At 45.9% G+C, this 27800-nt stretch overlaps 1 protein-coding gene across 1 annotated transcript in view; it reads left to right on the forward strand.

Moving 5' to 3' along the window:
• Positions 1-19031, forward strand: part of gatad2b (GATA zinc finger domain containing 2B) — a 46757-nt gene extending 27726 nt beyond the window's left edge. The window contains exons 5-11 of the mRNA XM_069175730.1: positions 5246-5374; positions 8334-8504; positions 12230-12587; positions 14308-14510; positions 14746-14856; positions 14979-15177; positions 16349-19031. Of these exons, the coding sequence (XP_069031831.1) occupies positions 5246-5374; positions 8334-8504; positions 12230-12587; positions 14308-14510; positions 14746-14856; positions 14979-15177; positions 16349-16485 (1308 nt within the window). The 3' untranslated portion in view covers positions 16486-19031. The remainder of the gene's footprint in view (positions 1-5245; positions 5375-8333; positions 8505-12229; positions 12588-14307; positions 14511-14745; positions 14857-14978; positions 15178-16348) is intronic.
• Positions 19032-27800: the final 8769 nt, after the last annotated feature.

Genomic DNA, 27800 nt, shown 5'->3' on the forward strand with positions numbered 1-27800 from the left:
GAGGTGGTGCTGGTGGTGGTGGTGGTGGTGGTGCTGCTGCTGCTGCTGGCAGTGGTGGTGGTGGTGGTGGTGCTGCTGGTGGTGGTGGTGGTGGATGTGCTGCTGGTGGTGGTGGTGGTGGTGGTGCTGCTGGTGGTGGTGCTGCTGCTGCTGGTGGTGCTGCTGGTGGTGGTGCTGGTGCTGCTGGTGGTGGTGGTGGTGGTGGTGCTGGTGCTGCTGGTGGTGGTGGTGCTGGTGCTGGTGCTGCTGGTGGTGGTGGTGGTGGTGGTGCTGCTGGTGGTGGTGGTGATGGTGGTGATGGTGGTAGTGGTGCTGCTGCTGCTGGTGGTGCTGGCAGTGGTGCTGCTGCTGCTGTTACACAAAGCCACAGTCAGCACCTCTGATCCCACTGCACAGCAGGAGGCATCTGTCTTTAAAATAGAGTGAAATATGAAATGAGTTAACTTTGCAGCTCTATAATGTAAGAGAATCATGGGAATAGTTCATATAAATAATATAAGATAATAAATACAATGCAATAAATGCAATAAAAGATGGCGCCGTGCTAGTGGCAGCCTGTTACAGCAGCTCCCCCCGCCCTCGAGTGTGTTTTAAGTATTTTTCTTTCTTTCTCCTCTCTTCGGAGTTGTTGTTTTTTTCTTCATGTGTGTTAAGTGACGGTCAGACAATGGACCGTAACTTTTCCACTTTTCTGGTGGCTCTTCTTCTACTTTTTTCCCTCTTCGTAACGGAGAGCTACGCACAGCGGATTGGGGGCATTGTTTACTCTCATGATCAGCTGATCGCGCTGAGGCCTGAAATCCCGGACGAACTTCAGAGAAGACGTCGGGGTTGCAGAGCTGGAGCTAAACTGAAGGTGAAGAGGAGGAGATTTAAACCATCGGTACCGGAGATCTTAATGGGGAACGTGAGGTCGTTGGCCAACAAGACGGACGAGCTCGGCGCTGGTAAAGACCCAGAGAGAGTACCGGGAGTGCAGCAACATGTGTTTCACCGAGACATGGCTGCACTCACATCTCCCGGACCACAGCGCGGCCGTACCCGGCTTCAGGACCGTTCGGGGGGACGGAGACGTTGTTCAGAGCGGCAAGAAGAAAGGTGGAGGGATTGCAGTCTATGTGAACGAGAGGTGGTGTAATCCCGACCACGTGTGTGTGAAGGAACGTTTCTGCAGCCCGGACATTGAACTTCTAGTCGTGGGGATGCGCCCGTATTATGTACCGAGGGAGTTCACGTCCACCATTGTTATCGCTGTGTATGTTCCTCCATCAGCTGACGTAGAGGCAGCAGTGGACACCATCTACTCCACTGTGTCCAAACTTTAGACTAAGCATCCCGGTGCATTTTTGGTAGTTACTGGAGACTTTAACCAGTCTGGATAAAGTACTGCCAACTTTGCACCAGTATGTGAACTGCCCCACCCGGAACAATAAAACTCTGGACCTACTGTATGCTAATGCCATGGATGCATGTATGCTAATGCCATGGATGCATACAGTACTACTGCCCCCCCCCTTCCCCACCTGGTAGGTCGGATCACAACCTGGTCCTGCTGACTCCCAAGTATGTTCCTCTGGTACAGAGGCAGCCTGTAACCACCAGGACTGAGGAGGTGGACACAGGAGGCTAAAGACGCCCTGCAGGACTGCTTTGAGTCCACGGACTGGAATGTGCTGTTTGGACCACATGGGGAGGACATCAACAGCAGGACGGACTGTATCACAGAATAAGTCAAATTCTGTGAACACACCACCGTCCCATCCCGGACTGTACACTGCTTCCCCAACAACAAGCCGTGGGTCACCAGGGACCTGAAGGTGCTTCTTAATAAGAAGAAAGCAGCTTTCAGGTCTGGGGACAGGGAGGAGCTCAGGAGAGTGCAGCGCCACCTGAAGGAGAAGATGAGAGAGTGCAAGGACTCCTACAGGAGGAAGCTGGAGGCCAAACTCCAGCAGAACAACGTGAGGGAGGTGTGGACCGGTATGAAGGAGATTATTGGGTTCAAGGGGAGAGAGAGACAACCAGGGGGAACCTGGAGAGGAACAACCAGGGGGAACCTGGAGAGGAACAACCAGGGGGAACCTGGAGAGAAACAACCAGGGGGAACCTGGAGAGGAACAATGAGCTAAACTGTTTCTTCAACAGGTTTAGTTCACCACCCTCATCTGTCTCCTCCACACCTTACACCTCCCAAACACCTCTGCTGCCTTCCCCCCTCCCCCCTCTGCCCCCCCTGGTGAGCTGCATAGAGCCCTCAACTCCAAAGGGCTCTTCCTCCATCGACACCATGACCCCCCCCTCCCCCACCTCCCTCTCTGTGACGATTGGCCAGGTTAGGAGACAGCTGGTGAAATCTTCACTGGACCCTCTGCAATTTGCGTACCAGCCTCATGTGGGAGTGGACGATGACATCATCTACCTGCTGCAACGAGCTCAGTCTCACCTGGATGGAACCGGTGACTCTGTGAGAATCACTTTCTTTGATTTCTCCAGTACATTTAACATCATCCAACCACTGCTGCTGAGTGAGAAGCTGCAGGTGGAGGGGGGCGGAGGGGTGGACACGTCCACCGTCTCCTGGATCAGACTACCTGACAGGCAGACCACAGTTTGTCCGTCTGGGCAGTGTGCTGTCTGATACGGTGGTCAGTGGTACTGGAGCTCCTCAGGGAACTGTTCTGTCTCCTTCCTGTTCACCTTCTACACCACTGACTTCCAGTACAACTCAGAGTCCTGCAATCTGCAGAAGTTCTCTGATGACTCTGCAGTGGTCGGGTGTATAAGGGATGGACAGGAGGATGAGTACAGGACAGTAGTGGAGGACTTTGTGGAGTGGGCGGGAAGAAATCATCTGCTCCTGAACGTGGCCAAGACCAGAGAGATGGTGGTCGACTACAGGAGGAAGACGACGGCTCCACAACCGCTGAGAGTTCTGGGAGAGGAGGTGGACATGGTTGAGGAGTACAAGTACCTGGTGTCTCCATGACAACAGACTGAACTGGAAGACCAACATCAACGCCGTCTACAAGAAGGGGATGAGTTGACTCTTTTTCTTGAGGAAACTTCGATCCTTCAATGTGTGCAGCAAGATGTTGGAGATGTTCTACCATCTGTTGTGGCCAGTGAACTGTACTTCTAGTAGTCTGCTGGGGGAGCAGCATTGGAGCTGGAGACACCAACAGACTTAACAAACTGGTTAAGAAGGCCGGCTCCATCATCGGCTACAAACTGGACAGCCTGGAAAAGGTGGTGGAGAGGAGGACGCTGAATAAACTATTATCCATATTGGATAATCCTGACCACCCTCTCCACCACCTGCTGCAGGGACAGAGGAGGACGTTCTCCAAAAGACTCCTCCAGCTCCGCTGTCACAAAGACATATACAGGAGATCATTCCAGATACAGGAGATCATTCCAGATACAGGAGATCATTCCTGATACAGGAGATCATTCCAGATACAGGAGATCATTCCAGATACAGGAGATCATTCCTGATACAGGAGATCATTCCAGATACAGGAGATCATTCCTGATACAGGAGATCATTCCTGATACAGGAGATCATTCCAGATACAGGAGATCATTCCTGATACAGGAGATCATTCCAGATACAGGAGATCATTCCAGATACAGGAGATCATTCCTGATACAGGAGATCATTCCAGATACAGGAGATTATTCCTGCCCACTGTAATAAGACTGTACAATAACTCACCTCTGGCAAAATCCATCACACAACAATAACACTGTTGTCTGTTTTTCTTGGTTGTTTAAATATAAAACAAACAAAAAACTTAGCACTATTGTTTAGTTAGTCTTAATTTAATTATTCTATTTTATTTTATTGTATGCACTGTGCATTTTTATATTTAATATTTTTTTACTGTTATTTTATTGCTTTCCTGTATCTATAAATGCTGCTGTAGCGAAAACATTTCCCCTTGGGGATTAATAAAGTAACTATCTATCTATCTATCTGCAAACAACGTGCTCTTAAAGCAGGGTTGTGTTCAACAGTTCACACTGACTTTGCATTGTTTGACGTTTCTTATTTGGACTGATATCCGTCCAGTAATGTCTCTAGCTGACAGACGTGTTGATCCTCAAAGACACAGAAGCATCTTCAGAGTGTAAAACAAGCACACCTGTTATAAAGGATGCTTCATAACACCGACAATAATGTGTTTTGTGCTGTGGAGTTTCCCAACGTGTAGTTTGTGTTTGGTGTTGACCAATAAGAGCACAGAGCTGCTGTCAGGGAGGAAGTAGATAAAGAGGAATGATGGTGCCATCAGGTGGATGTCGGTGATTTCTACCTGAACATTTATCTTGCGTCACACAAATCATGAGGAGTTCTGATTGGTCAGAGTTCACTGTGGTTCAACCTCTGGACTAACTGCAGCTAGTATCAAGTGTGTCCATGTCGCTATGACAACCTACAGAAACAAAAGGCTGTGTTGAAGGCAGGAAGAAGCAGTGACATTTACAACACTATGCTGTGCTTTAATAAATTACTTACAAACTTGATCAGTGTTAAACATTGTTCTGCTGTTTTCAGGTTGGTTGTTATGGTTACAAGCTGTAAATAAGTTCTGTAACATTTAAAATAGAAGTAAACATCATCAGTGAAATATTACAGAAATCTGAGCTGCTGTGTTGTGTTCATGTGTTGTGTTAATGTGTGTACTGTATGTGTTGATGTGTGTACTGTATGTGTTGATGTGTGTACTGTATGTATTGATGTGTGTACTGTATGTGTTAATGTGTGTACTGTATGTGTTAATGTGTGTACTGTATGTATTGATGTGTGTACTGTATGTGTTGATGTGTGTACTGTATGTATTGATGTGTGTACTGTATGTGTTAATGTGTGTACTGTATGTGTTAATGTGTGTACTGTATGTATTGATGTGTGTACTGTATGTGTTGATGTGTGTACTGTATGTGTTGATGTGTGTACTGCATGTGTTAATGTGTGTACTGTATGTGTTGATGTGTGTACTGTATGTATTGATGTGTGTACTGTATGTGTTGATGTGTGTACTGTATGTGTTGATATGTGTACTGTATGTGTTGATGTGTGTACTGTATGTATTGATGTGTGTACTGTATGTGTTGATGTGTGTACTGTATGTATTGATGTGTGTACTGTATGTGTTGATGTGTGTTAATGTGATGTGTTCAGGTTGTGTTGATATTTGTGTGTTAATGTGTGTATTAATGTGTGTGTACTGTGTGTGTTCAGGTTCCAGTGGTCCAGAACGCGTCCTCCTCTGTGCAGCCTCCTCCCATCCACAGCTCTCCTGGCCTGGGGAAGCTGCCGGTGCGGCCCGGCCTCCACAACCCTGATCCCCAGAACATGCGCACGTCTCAGGTCGGTGTGATCTGCTGGGATGCAAAGGTTTTATTTTATGATTTTTTTTTTTTGCTGTTGTTGTGATTTAAATTGTGGGAATTGGAAGGAGGAAAAAAGGTTGTTTTTTTGCCTAAGGAAGAAAAAATGTATGTGGAGTCTCTTCTTGTGATAAGAAGCAGGCAGAAATAGATGGAAAATATTTTAGCTCTCAAATTTATTTTTTTTCTGAACTTTAAGAACCAAAAGAATTCCAGCCATAAAAGTGACATAATTTTACAAAATGCAGAGTCTGTGACTGCAGTACAGAATACATCTTTATCAAATTGCTTTCAATGCATTTTAAATCATAATAATGTAACATACTGTAGGCTAAAAAAAAATGCAATCCCTTACAACTGGAAGTTTGTCTAAAGTGCTTGTTTTCATGAGGAGAGGAGAGGATGAAGAGCCTTGCTAATTGGCCAAGTTTTATTTTGAAAGGCCTACTTGGAGCTGTAATGTCTTCAGTTGAGCTTTTATTGCAGAGGAATCACTGGACTGCCACAAAATGACCAGCCCCTGCAAATATTGTGTCTATTGATTGAATGTGCGTCAGTTATTGTGATGAACACATGTAGGACTGATATACAGTAGAGCAAATGTGTATTTAGCTGGATTTACAGTGTATCACCACAATATGTTTTCAAGTAGAGCTCCATTATTTAATAAGATGTCCATCTATCTCTCTATTAAAACGATAAACACAGTTTCTCTCAGATTGAAGGTCACTCAGCAGCTCGGCTCACTGGTCGGTACTCTCGGGTTTGATGTTTTCAGTGTGTGTAGGAGCTCTTGTCAGGTGTGGGTTGTGACTATCAGACACAGTGCATTGTGGGAAATGTAGGAAGGAAGATGGAACTTGAACCATACAAAAGTTAGGATATCTCCGATATCTGAGCTTCTGCTGCACTAATTAATTTCACATATCTTTTGTATTCCTCCTGAAGTGTGGTTGCGCATTAGGACTCCTTCAGCCTGTCCCTGTTTAAAGTCAGGTTTTCCAGAGGGACACTTCTTTTGTCTCGGACTTATGTGGTCTTCCATTTGGAGGCATCCTAACAGGAAATGAAGAAATGCCTCTTTATGTCATCACACTGAGGATCTCAGGTTCTCCAAAGGCCTGAACCTCCGTGTGTGGGTGGGTGTGTGTGTGGGGAGGTTAAACCGGAGGTTCGGGTTAGAATTAAGATGTCGGTGCAGACTGACAGTAGAGCGGTTCAGTTCAGAGGATGGATGGATCGGTGGACGGGCTCTCTGTGGTTCTGAGACGGCCTCCTGCTGGATTCCTTTGTTCCTGCGTGACGCAGCTCTGCTCCTCCATTACATGTTGAGATGGGATTAAATATTCAGCACATCTCCTTGTTTATGGGTGTGTGTGTGTGTGTGTGTGTGTGTGTGTGTGTGTGTGTGTGTGTGTGTGTGTGTGTGTGTGTGTGTGTGAGAGAGAGAGTCTTTGTATGTGTTGGATTGTCTTATCAGCTCATTTTGTATGGATGGTGAAGTCCTGCTGGTTTGTTGTTGGTGCACTGAGCAGGCAGCTGCTGCCCTCTGCTGTCCTCACGGTGTATAACATGAGACTTTACACTGGAGGGGGTCCATGAGGTAAAGCAGGGCAGAACGGTACAAACAACATCAGATATCATGATGTTTTTGACCAAATACCTCAATACCAATATTACGACAGCCTTACAGGGATGATGGATATTTCCACACTCAGTTGTTTGATGAATATTGATCAGCGGTGTTGCTGTAATGACGAGGAGCAGTTGGAACAGTGTCGTGAGAAAATTACTTTACGGTGATGCAGCCTTTAAAACCAGGAGTATTATTATAATGTTAAATATCTGAGACATCTGGTCTCATAGCATGACATCCATATGTTGGCCAGCCAGCAGAGAAGAAGCAGCTGAAAACATGACTCCTCTCAGTGTAGCGGTGACGGGACTCTACGGTGGTTCTGACCAATCAGAGCTGCAGAACGGGTCATGATGCGGAGTTCGCTGTTTGGTTGTTTCAGGTGGTTCGCTGCCTGCAGCACTCAGCCTGTAACAGTTTGTTTGTTTGTTTGTTTGTTTGTCAGCAGCATTACAGAAACACTATAGGCCTGATTTTAATCAAACTTAGTGGGATGGTGTAACATGGACCAGGAAGGAACCCAGTAAATGTCATTTTCACATTAACACTGTGAAGCAGGACATCTGGCCCACTGAACGTATACAGACTTCAAATTTAGTTCTAGTTCATTAGTTACAAAACACAGATGTTTTTAGAGCCATGATGAATCCATGTCATGATCCACATTCAGCGGTACCAGTCGTCCTCTATGATACACATGTTCGGACTCTGACACTGAAACACCGGGACTCTTAGAGGAGAACTGGAAGCAGCGTAGTTTGACTTGATTTGAGTAGTTTTGGTAATACACCAGGCACACTGTATATGATGGTGGCAGTTATAGAGCTGCATGTCATAGAAGAGTGGACTGGACCGACTTTTACTTGAGACTTTATTTGAGAACTTATGGTCAGATGAGACATATGTCTGTAAATGTGTTGACCCAGGCTCTGAACACGCTTTAGTCAAATATGAGTAATTACATGACAATGATCTAATTATGGTTTCGCATCGATACTCATCTTGCCTTTATTTCAAAATAAGAGTACAGTGTTATTAAAGATAACAAATCCGCCATCGAACTGTGTTTAGAAAAGTAAAGCAGCTGACTAAGTATTAGCAGCTTCACATCAGCCTGATCATTCATCTTTTCAAACTTTGGTTTCAGACGAGACAGCCAGGTATAATTTGGGGATTATATTCTATTGCAGGTCTGATGATGATGAAGGGACTTCTGTCCCACAGACTGAAATGTCCTTCAGAAAATACAACTGTCCCTTCAACCTTTTACTTTCATAAACCTTGTTCTTCTTCCTTTCTTCAGGGTCATACAGTCATCCGGTCAGCAGCCAATGCCAGCCTACCCCCGATGCTGATGTCCCAACGAGTGATAGCCCCCAACCCAGCCCAGCTGCAGGGCCAGAGGATCTCCTCCAAACCTGGGATGTCCCGCTCCAGCTCCAGTAGCATGGCCAACGCTGTCAGCTACCAGCAGGTAGGATTCACAGGGTGATCAGCTGAGTGCTTTGAGCTCTGACCTGCAGTCATTCATGCTTCTTACGACACACAGAGGGCCGTATGAGTCCAGAAACACACCAAGAGCCACTTCACTGAAAGCTGCATTATTTCTGTGTGCTGCCTTCATGGGATGACACGCTGACTCCAGCACACTCCAGTAAAACACAAGTCAGCACAAAGTCTCCTGACACAACCCTTCACACATCACGTACAAACCACACACAGGAAGTGTTCTTGTGTGTTATCTCTCTGAGGCTGTCGAGTGGGCACTGCTCAGGTGTTTCAATCAATTCAGTTTTATTTATATGGTCACAACGCAAAACAGGTTATTTCAGGGCACTTAACACCAGTGAAGTCCTGACAACAGAACTTTACAGCATTATACAGAGAAAAACAACAATTCAACGATTCCTATGTGAGTAGCAAGGAGAAAAAAACTCCCTCTGAACATGAATAAATCTCCGACAGAACCAGACTCAGAGGTGGAGAACATCTGCCGGTTGGGGTGAGAGGAGAGCAGAGAGAGAAAAGGATAAAATAGAGATAGAAGAGAAGAACTGTTGGTGGAGACGACAATCACAGAGCAGAGACATGCAGCTCCATGACAGGACATCTGGAAAAGAAAGAACAGAAACTACACGAGCGAAGGAACTGAATGGAGACAACAGATAATAAGAAGAAACTATGGGAGAGAAAAAGCATGAAGTTAATGAGACGTGATGGTGAGATATGAGTTATAGAGAGTGAAAGAGTGAAGTTAATGTGATGTGGTTCTATAAGATCTGTCAGGATGATGTGGTTCTACAAGATCTGTCAGGATGATGTGGTTCTATAAGATCTGTCAGGATGATGTGGTTCTACAAGATCTGTCAGGATGATGTGGTTCCATAAGATCTCTGTCAGGATGATGTGGTTCTATAAGATCTGTCAGGATGATGTGGTTCTGAGATCTGTCAGGATGATGTGGTTCTATGAGATCTGTCAGGATGATGTGGTTCTGAGATCTGTCAGGATGATGTGGCTCTATAAGATCTTCCAGGATGATGTGGCTCTAGAAGATCTGTCAGGATGATGTGGCTCTAGAAGATCTGTCAGGATGATATGGTTCTATTAGATCTGTCAGGTTGATGTGGTTCTATGAGATCTGTCAGGTTGATGTGGTTCTATGAGATCTGTCAGGATGATATGGTTCTATTAGATCTGTCAGGTTGATGTGGTTCTATGAGATCTGTCAGGTTGATGTGGTTCTATGAGATCTGTCAGGATGATGTGGTTCTGGAAGATCCGTCAGGATGATGTGGTTCTGAGATCTGTCAGGATGATGTGGTTCTATTAGATCTGTCAGGATGATGTGGTTCTATGAGATCTGTCAGGATGATGTGGTTCTAGAAGATCTGTCAAGATGATGTGGTTCTAGAAGATCTGTCAGGATGATGTGGTTCTATGAGATCCTATTAGATCTGTCAGGATGATGTGGTTCTAGAAGATCTGTCAGGATGATGTGGTTCTAGAAGATCATCATTTACGGTTCATAATATCATTAAAAGATTCAGAGAATCTGGAGAAATCTCTGAACACAAGGGACAAGGCTGGAAACCAATATTAGATGGTGGTGATCTTCGGCCCTTCAGGCAGCACAGCATTAAAAACACACTATTCTGGAGTGGAAATCACTGCATGGGCTCAGGAACACTTGTGAAAACCATCATCTGTGAACACAGTTCATCGCTGCGTCCACAAATGCAGGTTAAAACTCTACCATGTAAAGATTGCGCTTATCTAAAACGGACTGCGGCAAAGTGTAAAACTGTCCTAAAGTATAATTCATCCAAATCTGAGATTCTTTTTAGAAATCATGGATGCTGCATCCTCCAGGTTAAAGAGGAGAGGGACCATCCAGCTTGTTATCAGTGCTCAGTTCAAAAGCCAGCATCTGTGATAGTACAGGGATGCATTAGTGCACATGACATGGGTAGCTTGAACATCTGGAAGGAAGCATTAATGCTGAATGAGATATTCCGGTTTTGGAGCAACATATGCTGCCATCCAGACAACGTCTCTTTCAGGGAAGGTCTTGTTTATTTCAGCAGAACAACGTCCAACCACATTCTGCACGTATTCCAACAGCATGGCTCCGTAGTAGAAGAGTCCGCTGATAAACTGACCTCCTGCAGTCCAGACCTGTCAATCATTGAAAACATCTGGAGCATCAGGACATGAAAAATACAACAAAGGAGACCCTGAACTGTTGAGCAGCTGAAATCCTATAGTGGGACAATATTTCATTTTCAAAACTCTAGAAACTGGTCTCCTCAGTTCCCAAACATTTCAGTCCACTGACTTGACTGACTCCTGGTGAAGTATTGACCAATACAACCCACTTGCTCATCTTCTGACAAGCACGTTTTTCTGTGATGTATCTTAAGCCTGTTAACTGTAGTCACTACAAAAATCCGGCAGCTCCTTTCTCCTCTGAGCCCCGATCTCCCTCCATGTCCCCATCCTTCTCTTGTTCATTTCTGTTCCACGGTCTGTAATCGAGTGATGTAGTCCTTCTTCCACATCTGCTCTTGGTGTCAGTGTGACAGAGGTCTAAGCTTGTCATGTGATTTTGACTTGAAATAAAAAAAAACCTAAAAAAACAGGAACATTTCTGCGAGGGGGAAGAAGAGCTACACACTTAGTCTGTCCCACAGCAGCCAGGTTCAAACAGGTGTCTCATGCAGAGGACCCACAGCAGGTTCTGTCTGTGGAACAAAGTAGTTCTAAAGTGAAACTGTTCATGAGCCAAGGTGGAACCAGAACCTCCTAGGCTCTATTATAGAAGTGAGAACAGCTCCTTGTCATGTTTTAATCAGGTAAATTACTACTACAGCCCAACAACATGACCTGACTCCAACTGTTTTATACAAGTTTAATTTCATGCTCATACTCCACAACGCATTCACTACAAACGCATTCACTAGAAAGACATTCACTAGAAACACATTCACTAGAAAGACATTCACTAGAAACGCATTCACTAGAAACACAAGTAGAAACGCATTCACTAGAAACACATTCACTAGAAACACAAGTAGAAACGCATTCACTAGAAACACATTCACTAGAAACACATTCAGTAGAAACGCATTCACTAGAAACACATTCACTAGAAATACATACATTAGAAACACATTCACTAGAAACACATTCACTAGAAACACATTCACTAGAAACACATTCAGTAGAAACGCATTCACTAGAAACACATTCACTAGAAATACATACATTAGAAACACATTCACTAGAAACACATTCACTAGAAACACATTCACCAGAAACGCATTCACTAGAAATACAAGTAGAAACACATTCAGTAGAAACACATTGACTAGAAACACAAGTAGAAACGCATTCAGTAGAAACACGTTGACTAGAAACACAAGTAGAAACGCATTCAGCAGAAACACATTCACAAGAAACGCATTCAGTAGAAACGCATTCACTAGAAACACATTCAGTAGAAACACATTCACTAGAAACACAAGTAGAAACGCATTCACTAGAAACACATTCACTAGAAACACAAGTAGAAACGCATTCACTAGAAACACATTCACTAGAAACACATTCACTAGAAACACATACAGTAGAAACACAGACACTGTTTTTATTTCTGTGATGAATCCTGACAACTGTGTAACCTCGTGTCTCCCTCAGGCCAGCCAGCAGGTGGCAGCGTCCCAGCGCTCAGGCTCCAGTGCCATGTACATGAATCTGGCCCACATGCAGGCGGCGGCGGCAGCGGGGGCCGGCGGCGTGGCGGGCGGACTTGGCGGAGCCTCGGCAGTCAGCCCGTCCACCATGTCGGGCTCGGCCAGCTCCATGGCCGACCAGGCCAGCAGCCAGGCGGCGGCCAAGCTGGCCCTCAGGAAGCAGCTGGAGAAAACCCTGCTGGAGATCCCTCCACCCAAACCCCCCGCCCCCCTCCTCCACTTCCTGCCCTCCGCTGCCAACAGCGAGTTCATCTACATGGTGGGGCTGGAGGAGGTGGTGCAGAGCGTGCTGGACAGTCAGGGTAAGCATTGGACAAACATCTGTGTTCATACAAACGTTTCTCTGGAACTAAAACCTCTGACACCAAACAGATAAACAACATGGAGGTAAGAAATCAGATTCACCTCAACAACAAACTCTGGACATAGGTGTTTACTCCCTGACCCACACCTGTTCACCTGACCTGTTCACCTGTCCTGTTCACCTGTCCTGTTCACCTGTCCTGTTCACCTGACCTGTTCACCTGACCTGTTCACCTGATCTGTTCACCTGCCTGTTCACCTGACCTGTTCACCTGTCCTGTTCACCTGTCCTGTTCACCTGACCTGTTCACCTGTCCTGTTCACCTGTCCTGTTCACCTGACCTGTTCACCTGTCCTGTTCACCTGTCCTGTTCACCTGACCTGTTCACCTGTCCTGTTCACCTGACCTGTTCACCTGATCTGTTCACCTGCCTGTTCACCTGACCTGTTCACCTGTCCTGTTCACCTGTCCTGTTCACCTGTCCTGTTCACCTGTCCTGTTCACCTGCCTGTTCACCTGTCCTGTTCACCTGACCTGTTCACCTGTCCTGTTCACCTGTCCTGTTCACCTGACCTGTTCACCTGTCCTGTTCACCTGACCTGTTCACCTGATCTGTTCACCTGCCTGTTCACCTGACCTGTTCACCTGTCCTGTTCACCTGTCCTGTTCACCTGCCTGTTCACCTGACCTGTTCACCTGTCCTGTTCACCTGTCCTGTTCACCTGACCTGTTCACCTGTCCTGTTCACCTGTCCTGTTCACCTGTCCTGTTCACCTGTCCTGTTCACCTGTCCTGTTCACCTGACCTGTTCACCTGTCCTGTTCACCTGACCTGTTCACCTGATCTGTTCACCTGCCTGTTCACCTGACCTGTTCACCTGTCCTGTTCACCTGTCCTGTTCACCTGTCCTGTTCACCTGTCCTGTTCACCTGCCTGTTCACCTGTCCTGTTCACCTGACCTGTTCACCTGTCCTGTTCACCTGTCCTGTTCACCTGACCTGTTCACCTGTCCTGTTCACCTGTCCTGTTCACCTGCCTGTTCACCTGTCCTGTTCACCTGACCTGTTCACCTGTCCTGTTCACCTGTCCTGTTCACCTGTCCTGTTCACCTGACCTGTTCACCTGATCTGTTCACCTGCCTGTTCACCTGACCTGTTCACCTGTCCTGTTCACCTGTCCTGTTCACCTGCCTGTTCACCTGTCCTGTTCACCTGTCCTGTTCACCTGTCCTGTTCACCTGTCCTGTTCACCTGACCTGTTCACCTGTCCTGTTCACCTGTCCTGTTCACCTGTCCTGTTCACCTGACCTGTTCACCTGACCTGTTCACCTGTCCCAGGTCTGATCTCAGACGGTCCCTAACTACCAGGATGTGTGTTCTAGTACACAACTGTAGATCTGAAGAAAACCCATCAACCAACCATCTTACACCAACAGCTGTGTGTCAGTGAGCTCTGAGTGTGTAGATCCTGATCTCACCTGAGTGTGTAGATCCTGATCTCACCTGAGTGTGTAGATCCTGATCTCACCTGAGTGTGTAGATCCTGATCTCACCTGAGTGTGTAGATCCTGATCTTTCTTCTCTCTGTTGTCCCACATAAACACCTGTATCTGTCAGCAGGATCCTCACAGGACTCTGATTGGTCCAAACTGTTTCCGGGTCAGACACTAACACACCTGACAGGACGGACTCCAGCATGACCGTGTGGTTTCTCTGCAGGTAAACTCAGAGGGACGCTGGCCCGGATGGAGCCGTTCTTCTGCGCCCAATGCCGAACTGACTTCACCCCCCACTGGAAGCAGGAGAAGAGCGGGAGGATCCTGTGTGAGCAGTGCATGACCTCCAACCAGAAGAAGGCCCTGAAGGCAGAGCACACCAACCGGCTGAAGAACGCCTTCGTGAAGGCGCTGCAGCAGGAGCAGGTCGGTGCTTCTGTCCTTTAATGTCCTCTCATCTCCGATGAGGTGTCTGAAATGTTTCTTTCTTTTGCGTCAAGATAAACTTAAATGACGCGGTGCTGAATGTCGCCACCATCTGGCAGCCTGGTGAAGTGTGAATATGTTTCATGTGTTTCTCGGAGTCTTCTGCTGGTTTAACGTTTGTGAACGTGTTTTACGTGGTAGTGACTTCCTGAACGTGAGTGTGTTTCCATATCAGGAGATTGAACAGAGGCTGCAGCAACAGGCGGCGCTCTCTCCCAGCTCCGCCCCCACCGGCCCCAACGCCTCCAAGACTGACTCCATGATCCGACATCATGCCCTCCGCCAGGTACATCTGACCCTCAGCTCAGCGTACCTGACCAGTGTTTTGTCACATGTCATATGTCCACGAGGTTTTCAGCAGCACGTCTCTGTCATCGGTGACATTAATGCCGTCTCCTTTGTCCTCAGGCTCCGCAGCCTCAGGCCTCCCTGCAGCGAGGTCTGTCCAACTCGGCGCGAGGCGTCCTGTCCAACTTCGCCCAGGCGTCCCAGCTGTCGGTGGCCAGCAGCCTGATGGGGATGACGAGCGCCAAACACTGTGGAGGAGGAGGAAGCAGCAGCAACCGGCTGCAACACGACAGCCGCCGTCAGATCTACAACATCCCAGGTACACACTGAAACACACACACACACACACACACACACACACACACATATATATACACACACAGTTGATATGAGATGACATCCAGCAGATGTGACCTGAGATGGCCAGATGTTGGTCCTTTAATATGATCTAAGTGCTGATTCCAGATGTGACCTGAGATCTGCTGACATTCTGACTAGCGGACGTGACTGCTGTCGATGGTCTCATGAGCAGTTTGATCCTGTTACAGAAATATTAAGTTTAAAAGTTTAACATTTATTTATGAATAAAAGTCCAACTGAGACGTGACTGAGAGAAGACACCTTGCCGTGGACGTCCTTCTGTTCTGTCATCAGGCGACATCAAAGACTTCTTAGATTTCAGACGTTTCAAATGTTCACAATCAAAAGTTTCTAAAACAGTAGACATTTTTTTAATAAAAACAATGCAATGATTTGAAAGTCACATGAACTCATATTTAATTTCAAAAAGACCAAAGAAAACGTATCAATGTTGAAACAGAGAAATACAGAGCCTCGTCCCTCGTGTTCAGAGATCTGAATCTTTTAATGATATTATGAACCGTAGACGATGAAATCCACTAATTCTTTGTAGTTTTACGTTGAGGAACATTATTCTTAGATTGTTGAACTATTTTCCCACACAGTGTTTCACAGAGTGGGGAACCTCTCCCCATCTTCACTCCGCCTCTCTGAAATCATCTTTTATACCCAATCATGTTACTGATCTGTTGCCATGGTAACCCAATTAGTTGTCAGATGTTCCACCAGGTGATTTTTTTTTTTGTGTTACACAACTTTTCCAGTCTTTTGTTGATACTGTCACAACTTTTTTGAAACGTGGTTATCAAATTCAAAATGAGCATAAAACAATAAATTTTCTCCATCTCAACATTTGATATGTTGTCTTTCTGAAAACAGATTTATATATTTCATCTCCATTTTACGTGTGGTCCCAAAGGTCATCCATGATCCTCTCTGAGGTCAAACACTTTAAAGTCCCGCCCACTTTATGAAACTGTGAATGTCTCTCTCTGACTGTGTCTCCTGTCCTCTCTGACTGTCTCTGACTGTGTCTCTGACTGTGTCTCCTGTCCTCTCTGACTGTGTCTCCTGTCTTTTTCTCTGACTGTGTCTCCTGTCCTCTCTGACTGTGTCCTCTGTCCCTGCAGGGTTAAACATTGCCTATCTGAACCCGGCGGCGGTCGGAGCCCATAAGAGCTCCAGCTTAGCAGACCGGCAGAGAGAGTACCTGTTGGACATGATCCCACCTCGATCCATATCGCAGTCCATCACCGGACAGAAATGAGCCCCGCCCACCCCCACCCACCACCCCCCACCCCTCGAAGCCCCGCCCACCCCCATCTGCCTACCTACTCCATACTGAAGCACTCCCAGATGGACCATCGCATGCAGTGCCTGTCCGTGTGCCTACCTTCAACCGCCCCATGAACCCACCCAGCTGGATGAAGACACTAACTGTCAGTGCATCTCAAACCTTCTTAGTGGCGTAACCATTTCCTTCGTCAGCGTTGTTTAACGATTATAATTCCCTTTATTATCACTGGTGGTCGCACTATTATACCTGCAACTGCCATTTTTGCTTCAGTTACTATACTCATTATGCTTTTATCTTTTATAAGTGCATGGTTCATTTTTTGTTCCTCTGCCGTCCGTGGTGACGGTGGATAATCGTAGGGTCGCTTTAGGCCACGATCATATAGGATTTTTTTTTCTCCATTCGACTCTGAAGCTCAGACGTGACCATTGCTAGTAAAAGATCAACAGGGTGCACTCTGGTTGCTATGCAACATAAAGTTGAACAAGTTTGAAGTTTGTAAAACGTGTTAGAAGTATCAAAGTGGAAAATACTGATAGGAAGAAGAACAGACAATATGAAGCTCTGCTCTCTTGAAAAGAGGATGACGAGCCTGTTCTATAAATATAAAATATGGGTGTGGGGTGGGGGGGGGGGGGGTAATCGAGAGCAGAGAGCCCACACACAAGAGCTTTTTCATGCTCACCTGCAGCGACGATCCTTCCTGACATGGTCCACCTGGATGTTTTAGTGCTGCAGCCTGAGCTGTGGTGACGAGGAGGTGACTGACACACTGAAGAGAATCCTATGTGATCCGCTTCCTTTGCTCCTCCTTCCTCCTCCTTCCTCCGTCTGAAGGTCCTCCTCACTTTCCTGGTTTCAAACGTCAGCTGCTCCTGCTGCAGGTTTGAAAGGTGAGCAGACGGGTGTGTGTGTGACTTACTGTAGTGATACTAATCAGGACTGACAGACACACAGACGTCCCCCCCCGCCCCTCCAGCCGACCAGCAGACCGAACAGGAAGCTGACGGAGCGGACCTGCAGACCCGGCGGTGTTCAGGGGGACGGTGGTCTCCGCGCTGAGAGTCCGGTTGATGATCCCGCCTGAGTCCATCCCATCTCACCACCTCCCCCACCCACCCACACCCCCCTCCTGAGTACCTTTGCTTTCTCAGTATGCACAGACTGAACCCTTTGTACCCAGCAGCTCCTCTCGGACGTCATCGCGTGTTCTTTGAGAGTGAACAGAACTCCGATCTGGAGGTGGAAGCACACTTTGTGCGTCCCGACCCAGATTCTGTACCTAGAAATCTGTGTTCCTCTTCTTTTTATATTTGGGTTTTTAGGTTGTTTTCTGATTCTTGTGCCCCCTCCTCCCCCCCCCCCTCCACCTCCACCTCCCCCTTTTTTTCTTCCTGTTTCTTTGGTTTGTTTATTTGTTCCTTTTTTTGCGGCGTCTCCTGATGAAACGGTGGCGTACCTGAGAGGTGTTAGCCTCCGGAGACGATAATAATCAACATAAAACAGAAACTATTGAAATATCTGTATGAATTATGTATAGATACCTAGCTTCAGAGAAAAAATGATGTGGATTTTATCTTTTATGGGAGAGACACGGATCAATCATTGTGTGCATGCTCTGCGCACATGTCGCCTCACTCCAGAGGAGCACTTTGCATATTTCCAATTGGAAATTATTTTTATCAACCGAGGAACGGACTGTTAGAGCTGAGAGTGACGGAGGTCTGGATGCTGGCTGACGTGTTCTGAGGAGGCTGTGTGTTTTCATCCTCTTTACTTCGCCAGTGTTGATCTCTGTAAATGTAGTGATGAAGTCCGACCCGGCCCGTCGTTGAGCAGCGTCGGTACCAGAACCCGCTGACTCACTGTCTGAAGGAACCACAGCAGCGACTTCAGGATTCAGGAGGTATTTTTCAGTGCACCTCGCTGCTCTGAGGTCTGAACTACAGGTGTAGTAGCATACCGACACACAGACCAGAACCAGGTCCAGTTGGAGGTCTTCAGCTCTTTAAAGTGAAGAATGTTTCATGATGAATCGTGGCTGAACGTTTCTGTCCTGAAAGTTGTGAGCTGAACGTCTTGGTGAACGGACGCATCGTGTTCCTCCAGGATTCAGTCAGAGATCAAATCAAGAGGAAAACGTTTCTCAGTCTGCAGGTAAAGTTTATTCTACAAAACCTGTCTCACTTATTTCCACGATGCACCGCTGGTTTTTTTACTTCAAACTGGCCGAATCACGAGGCAGCGTACAGAAGGTTGAGCTCACAGATGGAGCGACTACGTTCCACCAGAAGGTCCGAGGTGGTTCCTGTTAGTCCAGTGATGCTCACGGAGCAGGTGAAGGTCAGTGAATGTGTCCAGAGATCTGAGCTCAGCGCCGCCGTTACGTGTGTTTTAGTGACCACCGCTTCGTTTGCATGGACGACATCACCACGGACCTGCAGAGAGCTCGGAGAGTTGGTTTTAAGCAGAGACGCTTGAAAGGCTTCAGAAAGTGAGGCGAGGAGGGGAAGGGCGTGGAGGGGTGAAGAGGGGCGGGGTTGGGCGGGGTTGGCTGGGGCGTGTCGGAGCAGCAGAACGTCACCGTTTCAGACCAAAGAAGCGGCTTCAGGTCAGCTGGTGTTTTTTTCTTTGTGCACCGTGAGTTCGGGTCAGTCTGTCAACAGAGTTCTACTGGGACCTTCTGAGGGAAAACATTCGATGCACACGTCCTGTACTGTGGCGCCATGACAACACACCCACATCAACACAATCATTGAACCCCACGTTTCAGATTTGTTTCCCTGCGCCTATTTTCTAATTGTCAAAGTGCGGTTGCAGCTGAAGGGAGGAGATCCTCAGACTTACAGACGCTGCTTTACAGAAATCAGCAGCAATAATCAAAAGAAGAAGGACAGGCGGTCCAGACCACAGAAACCCTCCTTACAAAGGTCCACGTCAGGACTGTCATGAGAGTCCGTTAGACGTGTCAGGAGGGAAGAGCTGACGTCAGATTGTGTTGTGTCGCTCGGTCCTCCACATCAGCACCCTGATGTCAAACACAGTTAGCAGCAGGTTATTAACGCAGTGTTCAGTCAGTCAGTATTATTGATGGAGGACGGTGACTCCCGACACACCTCAGTCAGAGGAAACTTCATCTCACGAGTCTCAGACCGTCACGGCTTCCTGGAGTCTCATCGGATTCAGATTTATAGAAGTTCGAGTGATTTTAAAAACCTCCATAAAGATGACATTCAGGCAGGAGGACAGAAACAGTTGTTAGGAGCGTCCAGCCGGGTGTGTAGGGAAACATGGTGGTCCAGGTTCTGCTGCAGCAGCCCTGTTGGATTCCTTCAGAACCAGGGTTATGTAAATGACGTTCCTACCAACATGTTGATCTGTGCTTGTGTGTGAATGGGTCTCTGGTTCCGTGTGTTTGGGTCGGACCTGCTGGTTTGAACCATGTTTGGTTTCATCCTGGAATCTTTGATCCTCCAAGTATCGACGCTCTCGTTAGCTTCAGCTGGACTTCAAAAGTGTTAATCAGCAACGTTTGCGGACCTCCTCCTGTGTTTCCACCTTCACGTTGGCATTCAGCTCAAAGCGCTGCTCGGTCCAAGTGAAGCCGCACAGGAGATAAATAGAAACGCTGGACTTCAGCGTTGTGGCACTGACCCCCCGACGCTGCTCTCTGATTGGTCGCCCTTTATTTTTTTTCTCGTTCAGAATCGAAGAAAATGATAATTTTAGCCTCTTTTTTTTTTCTTTTTTTTTTTTAATCCAAATGAAAGAAAGTACCGTACAGCTCCAGCTCTCTCATGACCTCCTTTAAGAACAAGAAAACAATGTTTGCCTGGTTCCTATGAATCCTGAAGCGGATCGGTTCTGTCGGTTTCCGGTCGGTCGCTCCGAGCTGCTGGATGTTTGCAGCTCCTCTACGTGTTTGTTCATCGGTGTCGCCGTCACTCTCCTCGGCACGTTACAGCTGCTGCTCGTGTTGTTTCCACGCAGGCTGTCAGACGATGTGTTCTGGTTCTGGTTCTGGTTCCGGTTCTGTTAGTTTGAAGGTTACACTTCCAAATTAAATTTTTTTGTTTATTATATTAAAATTATTTCTAAATCTCTCCAGTGGTGGAACAGTTGAAATTGGATTCAGCAACATATTTTCCCAAATTTAAATACCTGGATTTGATTTTTTTTCCTGCCACTCCTGATCAGATATCTGATGTTCGTCCTGCATCTCTACTTTTGCTGCCAAGCTGAAGTTTAAATTAAAAAAAAAAAAAAAAAAAAAAAAAAAAAAAAAAATCCTGTCTCTCTTCCTCTTTTGCAGATGCATCCACACACCTTTGTATTTGGACTTCAGGTTCTTTTCAAAGATAAATTTTTAGATTTCAAAAGTCATTCTTATTCTGATGTCTCAATTCAGTTGTTTTCTTTCTGTTGCAGTTTGAAAAAAAAAGCAAAAATAAAAGTATTGACTGAAATAAATGACACGATATTTGCTAGGTTTTGAAGTAATAATGACTTATTGTACATAAGCATTTTTTCCTCCCTTGTACTGAAAAAAGAAATTAAATGGTTGTACATTGTGTAGAAAAGCAAACAAAAAGCCATGAATATTGTGAAGCTTGTCATTTCGTTTTGTGATCACTGTGTATTATTGTGTAACAAATGTGCAAAATGTTTGGGATTCTTTTTTTCTCCCCTCCTCTGCTTCTTGAAGCGGCCTCGCTGGATGCATTCGCTTTGATTTTGGACTAGTTGAAGTTTGCAGGAGAGCCTCACTGGTTCAGAGCGACGGGCTGCAGCGCGTCTGACCGCCGGTTCACTGCAGCTGGAAATCATTTCTGTTCTTATGAAACAAACAAAGATGAAAACACTTTGATTGGTTGAATCGTCCTGCATCCATCCAGCTGTCATCTCACACCTGACTGGTGCTTTGACACGTTGACGACTGCTCACCTCCTCCACGCTGCAACAGCGGAGGCCAAATTTATCCTGTTGTAAAATGAACATTTTAAATAGTCAACAATGATCCATGGTTTCCATAGTAACAGTGTTCATCCAATCTTAAAAGATAAGTGGTCAGTAATTGAGTCCTGGTTTGAGGATGGAACATAAAGCTGCTTGTTTAATGAGGGTTTCTGCTCTTCTGCTCCCTGTTTCCTCTGAAAACACGAATGTGATCGTACGGTCTGTTTCAGACCGACGTGTGCGGATGTAACCAGGTATCTGATCTGAAGTCTGCTCTGCTCGATGTCTGAACCAGTGACCGCTGTCTGCCGACACCAGCATACAACACGTATGGTCATGTACTCTTTGGCTTTATCTTCTATTAGTTGTCGTTGCTAATGCAGGGAAAGATTTAATTGCAGAATCAGTTTTATCAATTTTCAATTTACATGTATAAGCGTCTCTTTTTGCATAGTGTTGACAATGTTGAAACAAACAAACAAACAAACAAACATCTAGGGAAGCAGAAACGACGATGAAATCGACCACAGACTAAACAGAGTTCGTTTTGTTTTGCTTACATCACTCCTGACCTTTTGCACATAGTTGATATTTAACGGTCTTCAAAAAAGTAAAAGAAAATAATGCTGTTTGAATACTGCCAGTTGATTGACAATTATGCATTGATTGAAAAAATAAGCTAATTTTGGAGGAAATAACTTTGTAATATTTATCTCTTGCAAGCTATGTTTAATAAAGGTTGAAACAATTTGCTTTCAAGTGTGACATCATTCACCTCAGTCAGCTCTTTGATTTACATCCTCACATGTTTAATACTTCCTGTGTGTGGAGCTTTCAGTCTTTCATTTACACACACACACACACACACACACACACACACATCCAGTGAACAGACAAAACATGTGAATTATATGAATATTATTATATGAATAACAATGAAAAGCAGCCTGTAAGTGAAGATAAGCTTCAATCTCCTCCCAGAAACCTTCAGTGACCTGAACATCAGAAGCTCCCCGAAGGTGGAGCTGCTCAGTTAAACCTGCTGCTTATTTTAAATTGTTCAGTGCTCTAAAACATGTCTCAGAGTTAAAAGCTTGTGTTGGAGAACCTGACTTGAACCTGGAGGTGTGAGGTTTGGAAGAAGTGGGCAGTGAACTCTAATGGAGGTTGCTGTCCCAGTGTATTGTGGGTAATATAGCATAGTTATTTGGAGCGTGACTCATTCAGGGGACAACGAGCAGGATGTCTCCTGTGAGTGGAGTGAAAACCACAGGGCGTCTTCTTGCATGTGGTGTTTTCAAAGTTGAACGTGTCAGAATGATCTTGAACGCGTCCTCAGCTTGTTGACGTCAGCTCACTTCAGAGGCCGTTCATGTCGTGCTGACCTGATCCTTGCTTCGTGCTGACCACTAGGTGGCAGCACGAAGCAAGGATCCCTTCACACGTCAACTCAGCTGTGAGGAAAGATGTCCTATCTGGGTTTGACATCAATGTGAGGTCGCCATAGAAACCAGAATGAAGGTACTGTTCAGTTTGGTAAAGGGACAGGTGTTCAATGAGGTTCTTTACATCAAAGACAGGAAAAGGATCAAAGTGTTGTGTCCTTTCCTTGATGTCATCTTCTGACCTCTCAGGAGTTCTCACCTGCTCTCATCATCAGTGTTGACTGAACACATTTAGACACCCTCATGACCAGATGTCCCGAGGGAACATCAGGGTCTGTGGTTCAGGCTGTGAAGTATATCACAGTCTTCATTACATTGAGTTCGCTGAGGTGTAACAGGACTTTTCAAAGTTCCCATGATTGTCTGCAGCTCTGCCACGTCGCTAACAGGACGGGAGCCGGTCCAAACCTTCGGCAGCATTGCTGTATTGTCTCTGTCTTCATGTGTCCAACACGTCTTTTGAGAAACTACTCAGACCTCCAGAGTTGTCCCGGGACGCGTCCAGCTGCTGCTCATCTCCATATTCAGAAACACCAACAGCTCTCATCTCAACGTGTTCCTCGGCTCATGATTGGTTCACCTCTGATAAACGTCTCAGGGTGTGTCTTCTAGCGTCTGCTCGTGTCTGCTGTGTCCTCGGCTATGTTGCTGTGGAAGCTGACTGGTGGACCGTGCAGTGTCACATCAAAGTGACTACATCCCTGTGAAACATCACTACGTGTATTATTGTGTTAAATGTGTTATTTGAAACTTGAGGTGTGTTTGATCTCTCTGGTCGATTACACGTGATTTCTGCATGAACAGGTTTCTAAAAGAACCGACTGAGTTCTCAGCTCTGGGCTGAGTTTTGTTGAACGTTTGCTCCACACAGGAAGGAAGTGGACAAGTGAGGAAGTAGATTTGAAGTCTTCCTCGAGAAGAGCGAATCGCTGAGCTGGAACACATTTACAGCAGCGACTGGATGAAAGCTTTTCTTCCAAAAACAGAAGTTGCAGTGGACGTCTTCCAAAACTTCTCCCACACAAGTCGCCAATTACACAACCTTAAACTGGAAGTCAGATTTAAGTCCTTCTGATTGATGATCTGTGGAAAGTTTCAGTCAAACCAAGTCGACCTCTTTTCTCACAATGAAATTGAAACATGAAACCAAAGACCCTGAGACGAACCTTCTGTTGATGCTTGTAGCAGAAAGAAGTCTTTCTGGGCCCCAGCGTCATGTGACCACTGATAACGACTGTGACTGTGCTGTCCAATGAGCTGCCAGCGCCGAGTTACACAGGAACTGTCCTCCTTCTGTTTCTGTAACACTTCATATCTGCAGGTTTTAGATAGATCGTTGGACTTATTCAAACATAGGAAACAACACTGCATTCAGTTTTGAGGTTATTTTTGGAAACTCCAGTTGTGACACATTAAAATCTACTTCACACGTTGCTTGTTTTTTATTGGAGATTTAATGCTTCTTCACACTCGTGTGTTTCCTTCTTCAGGCTGACCTCCACTAAATGTTTCTGTCTACCGAGTTACCCGTGAAACGTGCTGATGAAGCCTTGAACATGTTGCAGGAACAGAAACCGCTGCACCTCAGTTCCTTTGTGTTCGCAGCAGGAAAACATGTTACACAACACAGGGCGGTCATGTGACCTGTGGAGAGTGTGTGTGTGTGTGTGTGTGTGTGTGTGTGTGTGTGTGTGTGTGTGTGTAAACAGCCGTGTTACTGTAATGTGAGCTGGGACTGTGGGAGGCACCTTTCTACTGTCAATATGTGGAGCAGGAGGTTCTGTGAGTGTTGATCCACCGGTCTGCAACAAAGACGTTTTTATTGCAACACAACACAGAAATGAAACATGTACAGTGGTGTGAAAAAGTGTTTGCCCCCTTCCTGATTTCTTATTTTTTTGCATGTTTGTCACACTTAAATGTTTCAGATCATCAAACAAATTTAAATATTAGTCAAAGATAACACAAGTAAACACAAAATGCAGTTTTTAAATGAAGATTTTTATTATTAAGGGAGAAAAAAAATCCAAACCCACATGGCCCTGTGTGAAAAAGTGTTTGCCCCCTAAAGTCTCTCAATCTTTTCCAGCTGTGGAGGAATGTTGGCCGACTCATCTTTCCAGAGTTGTTGTAATTCAGCCACATTGGAGGGTTTTCCAGCACCAACCTCCTTTTTAAGGTCATGTCACAGCATCTCAATAGGATTCAGGTCAGGACTTTGACGAGGTCACTCCAAAGTCTTCATTTTGTTTTTCTTCATCCATTCAGAGGTGGACTTGCTGGTGTGTTTTGGATCATTGTCCTGCTGCAGAACCCAAGTTGGCTTCAGCTTGAGGTCACAAACAGACGGCCGGACGTTCTCCTTCAGGATGTTTTGGTAGACAGTAGAATTCATGGTTCCATTTATCACAGCAAGTCTTCCAGGTCCTGAAGCAGTAAAACAGCCCCAGACCATCACACTATCACCACCATGTTTTACTATTGGTATGATGTTCTTCTTCTGAAATGCGGTGTTACTTTTACGCCAGATGTAACGGGACACACACCTTCCAAAAAGTTCAACTTTTGTCTCGTCAGTCCACAGAGTATTTTCCCAAAAGTCTCGGGGATCATCAAGATGTTTTCTGGAGAAATGAGACGAGCCTTAATGTTCTTTTTGCTCAGCGGTGGTTTTGGTCTGGGAACTCTGCCATGCAGCCATTTCTGCCGAGTCTCTTTCTTATGGTGGAGTCATGAACACTGACCTTAACTGAGGCAAGTGAGGCCTGCAGTTCTTTGGATGTTGTTGTGGGGTCTTTTGTGACCTCTCGGATGAGTCGTCGCTGCTCTCTCGGGGTAATTTTGGTCGGCCGGCCGCTCCTGGGAAGGTTCACCACTGTTCCATGTTTTCTCCATTTGTGGATAATGACTCTCACTGTGGTTCACTGGAGTCCCAACGCTTTAGAAATGGCTTTATAACCTTTTCCAGACTGATAGATCTCAATTACTTTCTTTCTCATTTGTTCCTGAATGTCTTTGGATCTTGGCATGATGTCTAGCTTTTGAGGATCTTCTGGTCTCCTTCACTTTGTCAGGCAGGTCCTATTGAAGTGGTTTCTTGATTGAGAACAGGTGTGGCAGTAATCAGGCCTGGGTGTGGCTAGAGAAATTGAACTCAGGTGTGATAAACCACAGTTAAGTTATGTTTAAACCTTCATTTAAAAACTGAATTTTGTGTTTACTTGTGTTATCTTTGACTAATATTTAAATTTGTTTGATGATCTGAAATATTTAAGTGTGACAAACATGCAAAAAAATTGGAAATCAGGAAGGGGGCAAACACTTTTTCACACCACTGTATGTAAGAAAGTGATGACGGAGAAGTTTCACAGTAAAAAACATGAGGTTGTTTGAAGGAGAGTTTTGAGCTCCAGTAGCCCGGTGACAGCATGACCTCCACAAACACTTCAAGGAATTCACTTCCCAGAAAGGAAGTTTACACAACAACATTACGTAAACGAGGCCACGAATACCTCCGGGCCTCTCTCGTCTCCGTGTGCTCTGTGTTTACTGTTTTGTTTGTGACAACTCGATGTGTTGGACTGTGTGACAGTTCTCAAACCTTAAAGGTGTAAATCCATCTTGTAAAAGCACTTTGTCCATTAGGACAATTTGACAATGAGTCACTGCCTTCAGTACGAGTTCCACTGACGTCCGTGGCCCACAGTGTTGGTTCTTAGTTCTGTTCAGTCGTGAGGACTGAGGGGAAGAATATCAGGTGACAGAAGGTGATGGGGGACAGATTTCAGTGTAACACTGGCTGCAGTTTGACTCTACAGATTCTTGTCCTGCTGGTAGTTTGTAGTTTACTGATGATTGTAAAGTCAGATTGTGGAAAGAGAAACAACGTTGTTCAGGTCTTCCTCAAGTTAACATCATGGAAGGAGTCGTCCCGCTGAAGACACTCCCCATGTGTTCATCCCTGAAGGTGCTGAAGGTCTCCGTGTCCGGCCGTGTGACAGACAGGACGGACATTGTTTCCATGCATGTTCATGTGACTGTGAAATGATCCCACCAGCACAGGCACATGCTGATTGGCTGACGTGAGAGGAGGACATGAACAGAGGTTGAAGTCTTTTTTATTGTAAACATGTTCATTAAGTGATACAAACACATCTTCTTCTTTTGGGTTTTTTATCGCCCTCTCTCCAAACAACACAACCACCAGAGCCACAGGTACTAATCGTCCTCCCCGTCGGTTTCACACACCGTCCGTGGGGGGACGGAGGGAGGATGAGGGTGGATGACATCCTCTTTATTACCCAAATGAAACCAAACTGCGTCCTCCTTGTTAACCAACCGGCCACCTCCAGCCCCGAGGAGCTGTTGTTAATATGTAGTTAAATGCAACGGTTCTTTATCTGACTGAGGTCGGTGCAGTTTACAATCTATGACTCTGAATATCAAGAACTGCGTTCACCAGCACCACACCTTACATAATCCCATAGAAACAATCGGTGCTGGTGAAGTGGCGGCTGAGGTCTGCAGGTGGGGTGACGAGAGGCCGACGTCCTCCTGTCCTTGTGATGAAACTTGTTTTGCGGTAGGTTTGCTGAAGGTGCAGCCAGGCGTTTCACATTCCCACTGTGTTTTTACTGCTTCCTCTCCTCCGGGTTCAGGTCTCTGCATGCACACACACACCTACGCAACACACACCATCTGCATGTGCACAGACTCAGTCCCATTGGATTATGATCACATCTGCGCTGCATGTTCCGTCTTGTACGCTGTGTTTGTTGATGTCAGTGTGTGTTTTTCGGTCTGGGCACGCTCAGATGTCAATACAAGCACACTGATGATCAGACTCCTCGTCGACTGAACTCCCGAAGACTTTCTAACTGCTTC

Source organism: Embiotoca jacksoni, unplaced genomic scaffold (assembly GCF_022577435.1).
Source record: "Embiotoca jacksoni isolate LCO1_2020_lvr unplaced genomic scaffold, fEmbJac1.0.p SCAF_7, whole genome shotgun sequence".
NCBI lineage: Eukaryota > Metazoa > Chordata > Actinopteri > Embiotocidae > Embiotoca > Embiotoca jacksoni.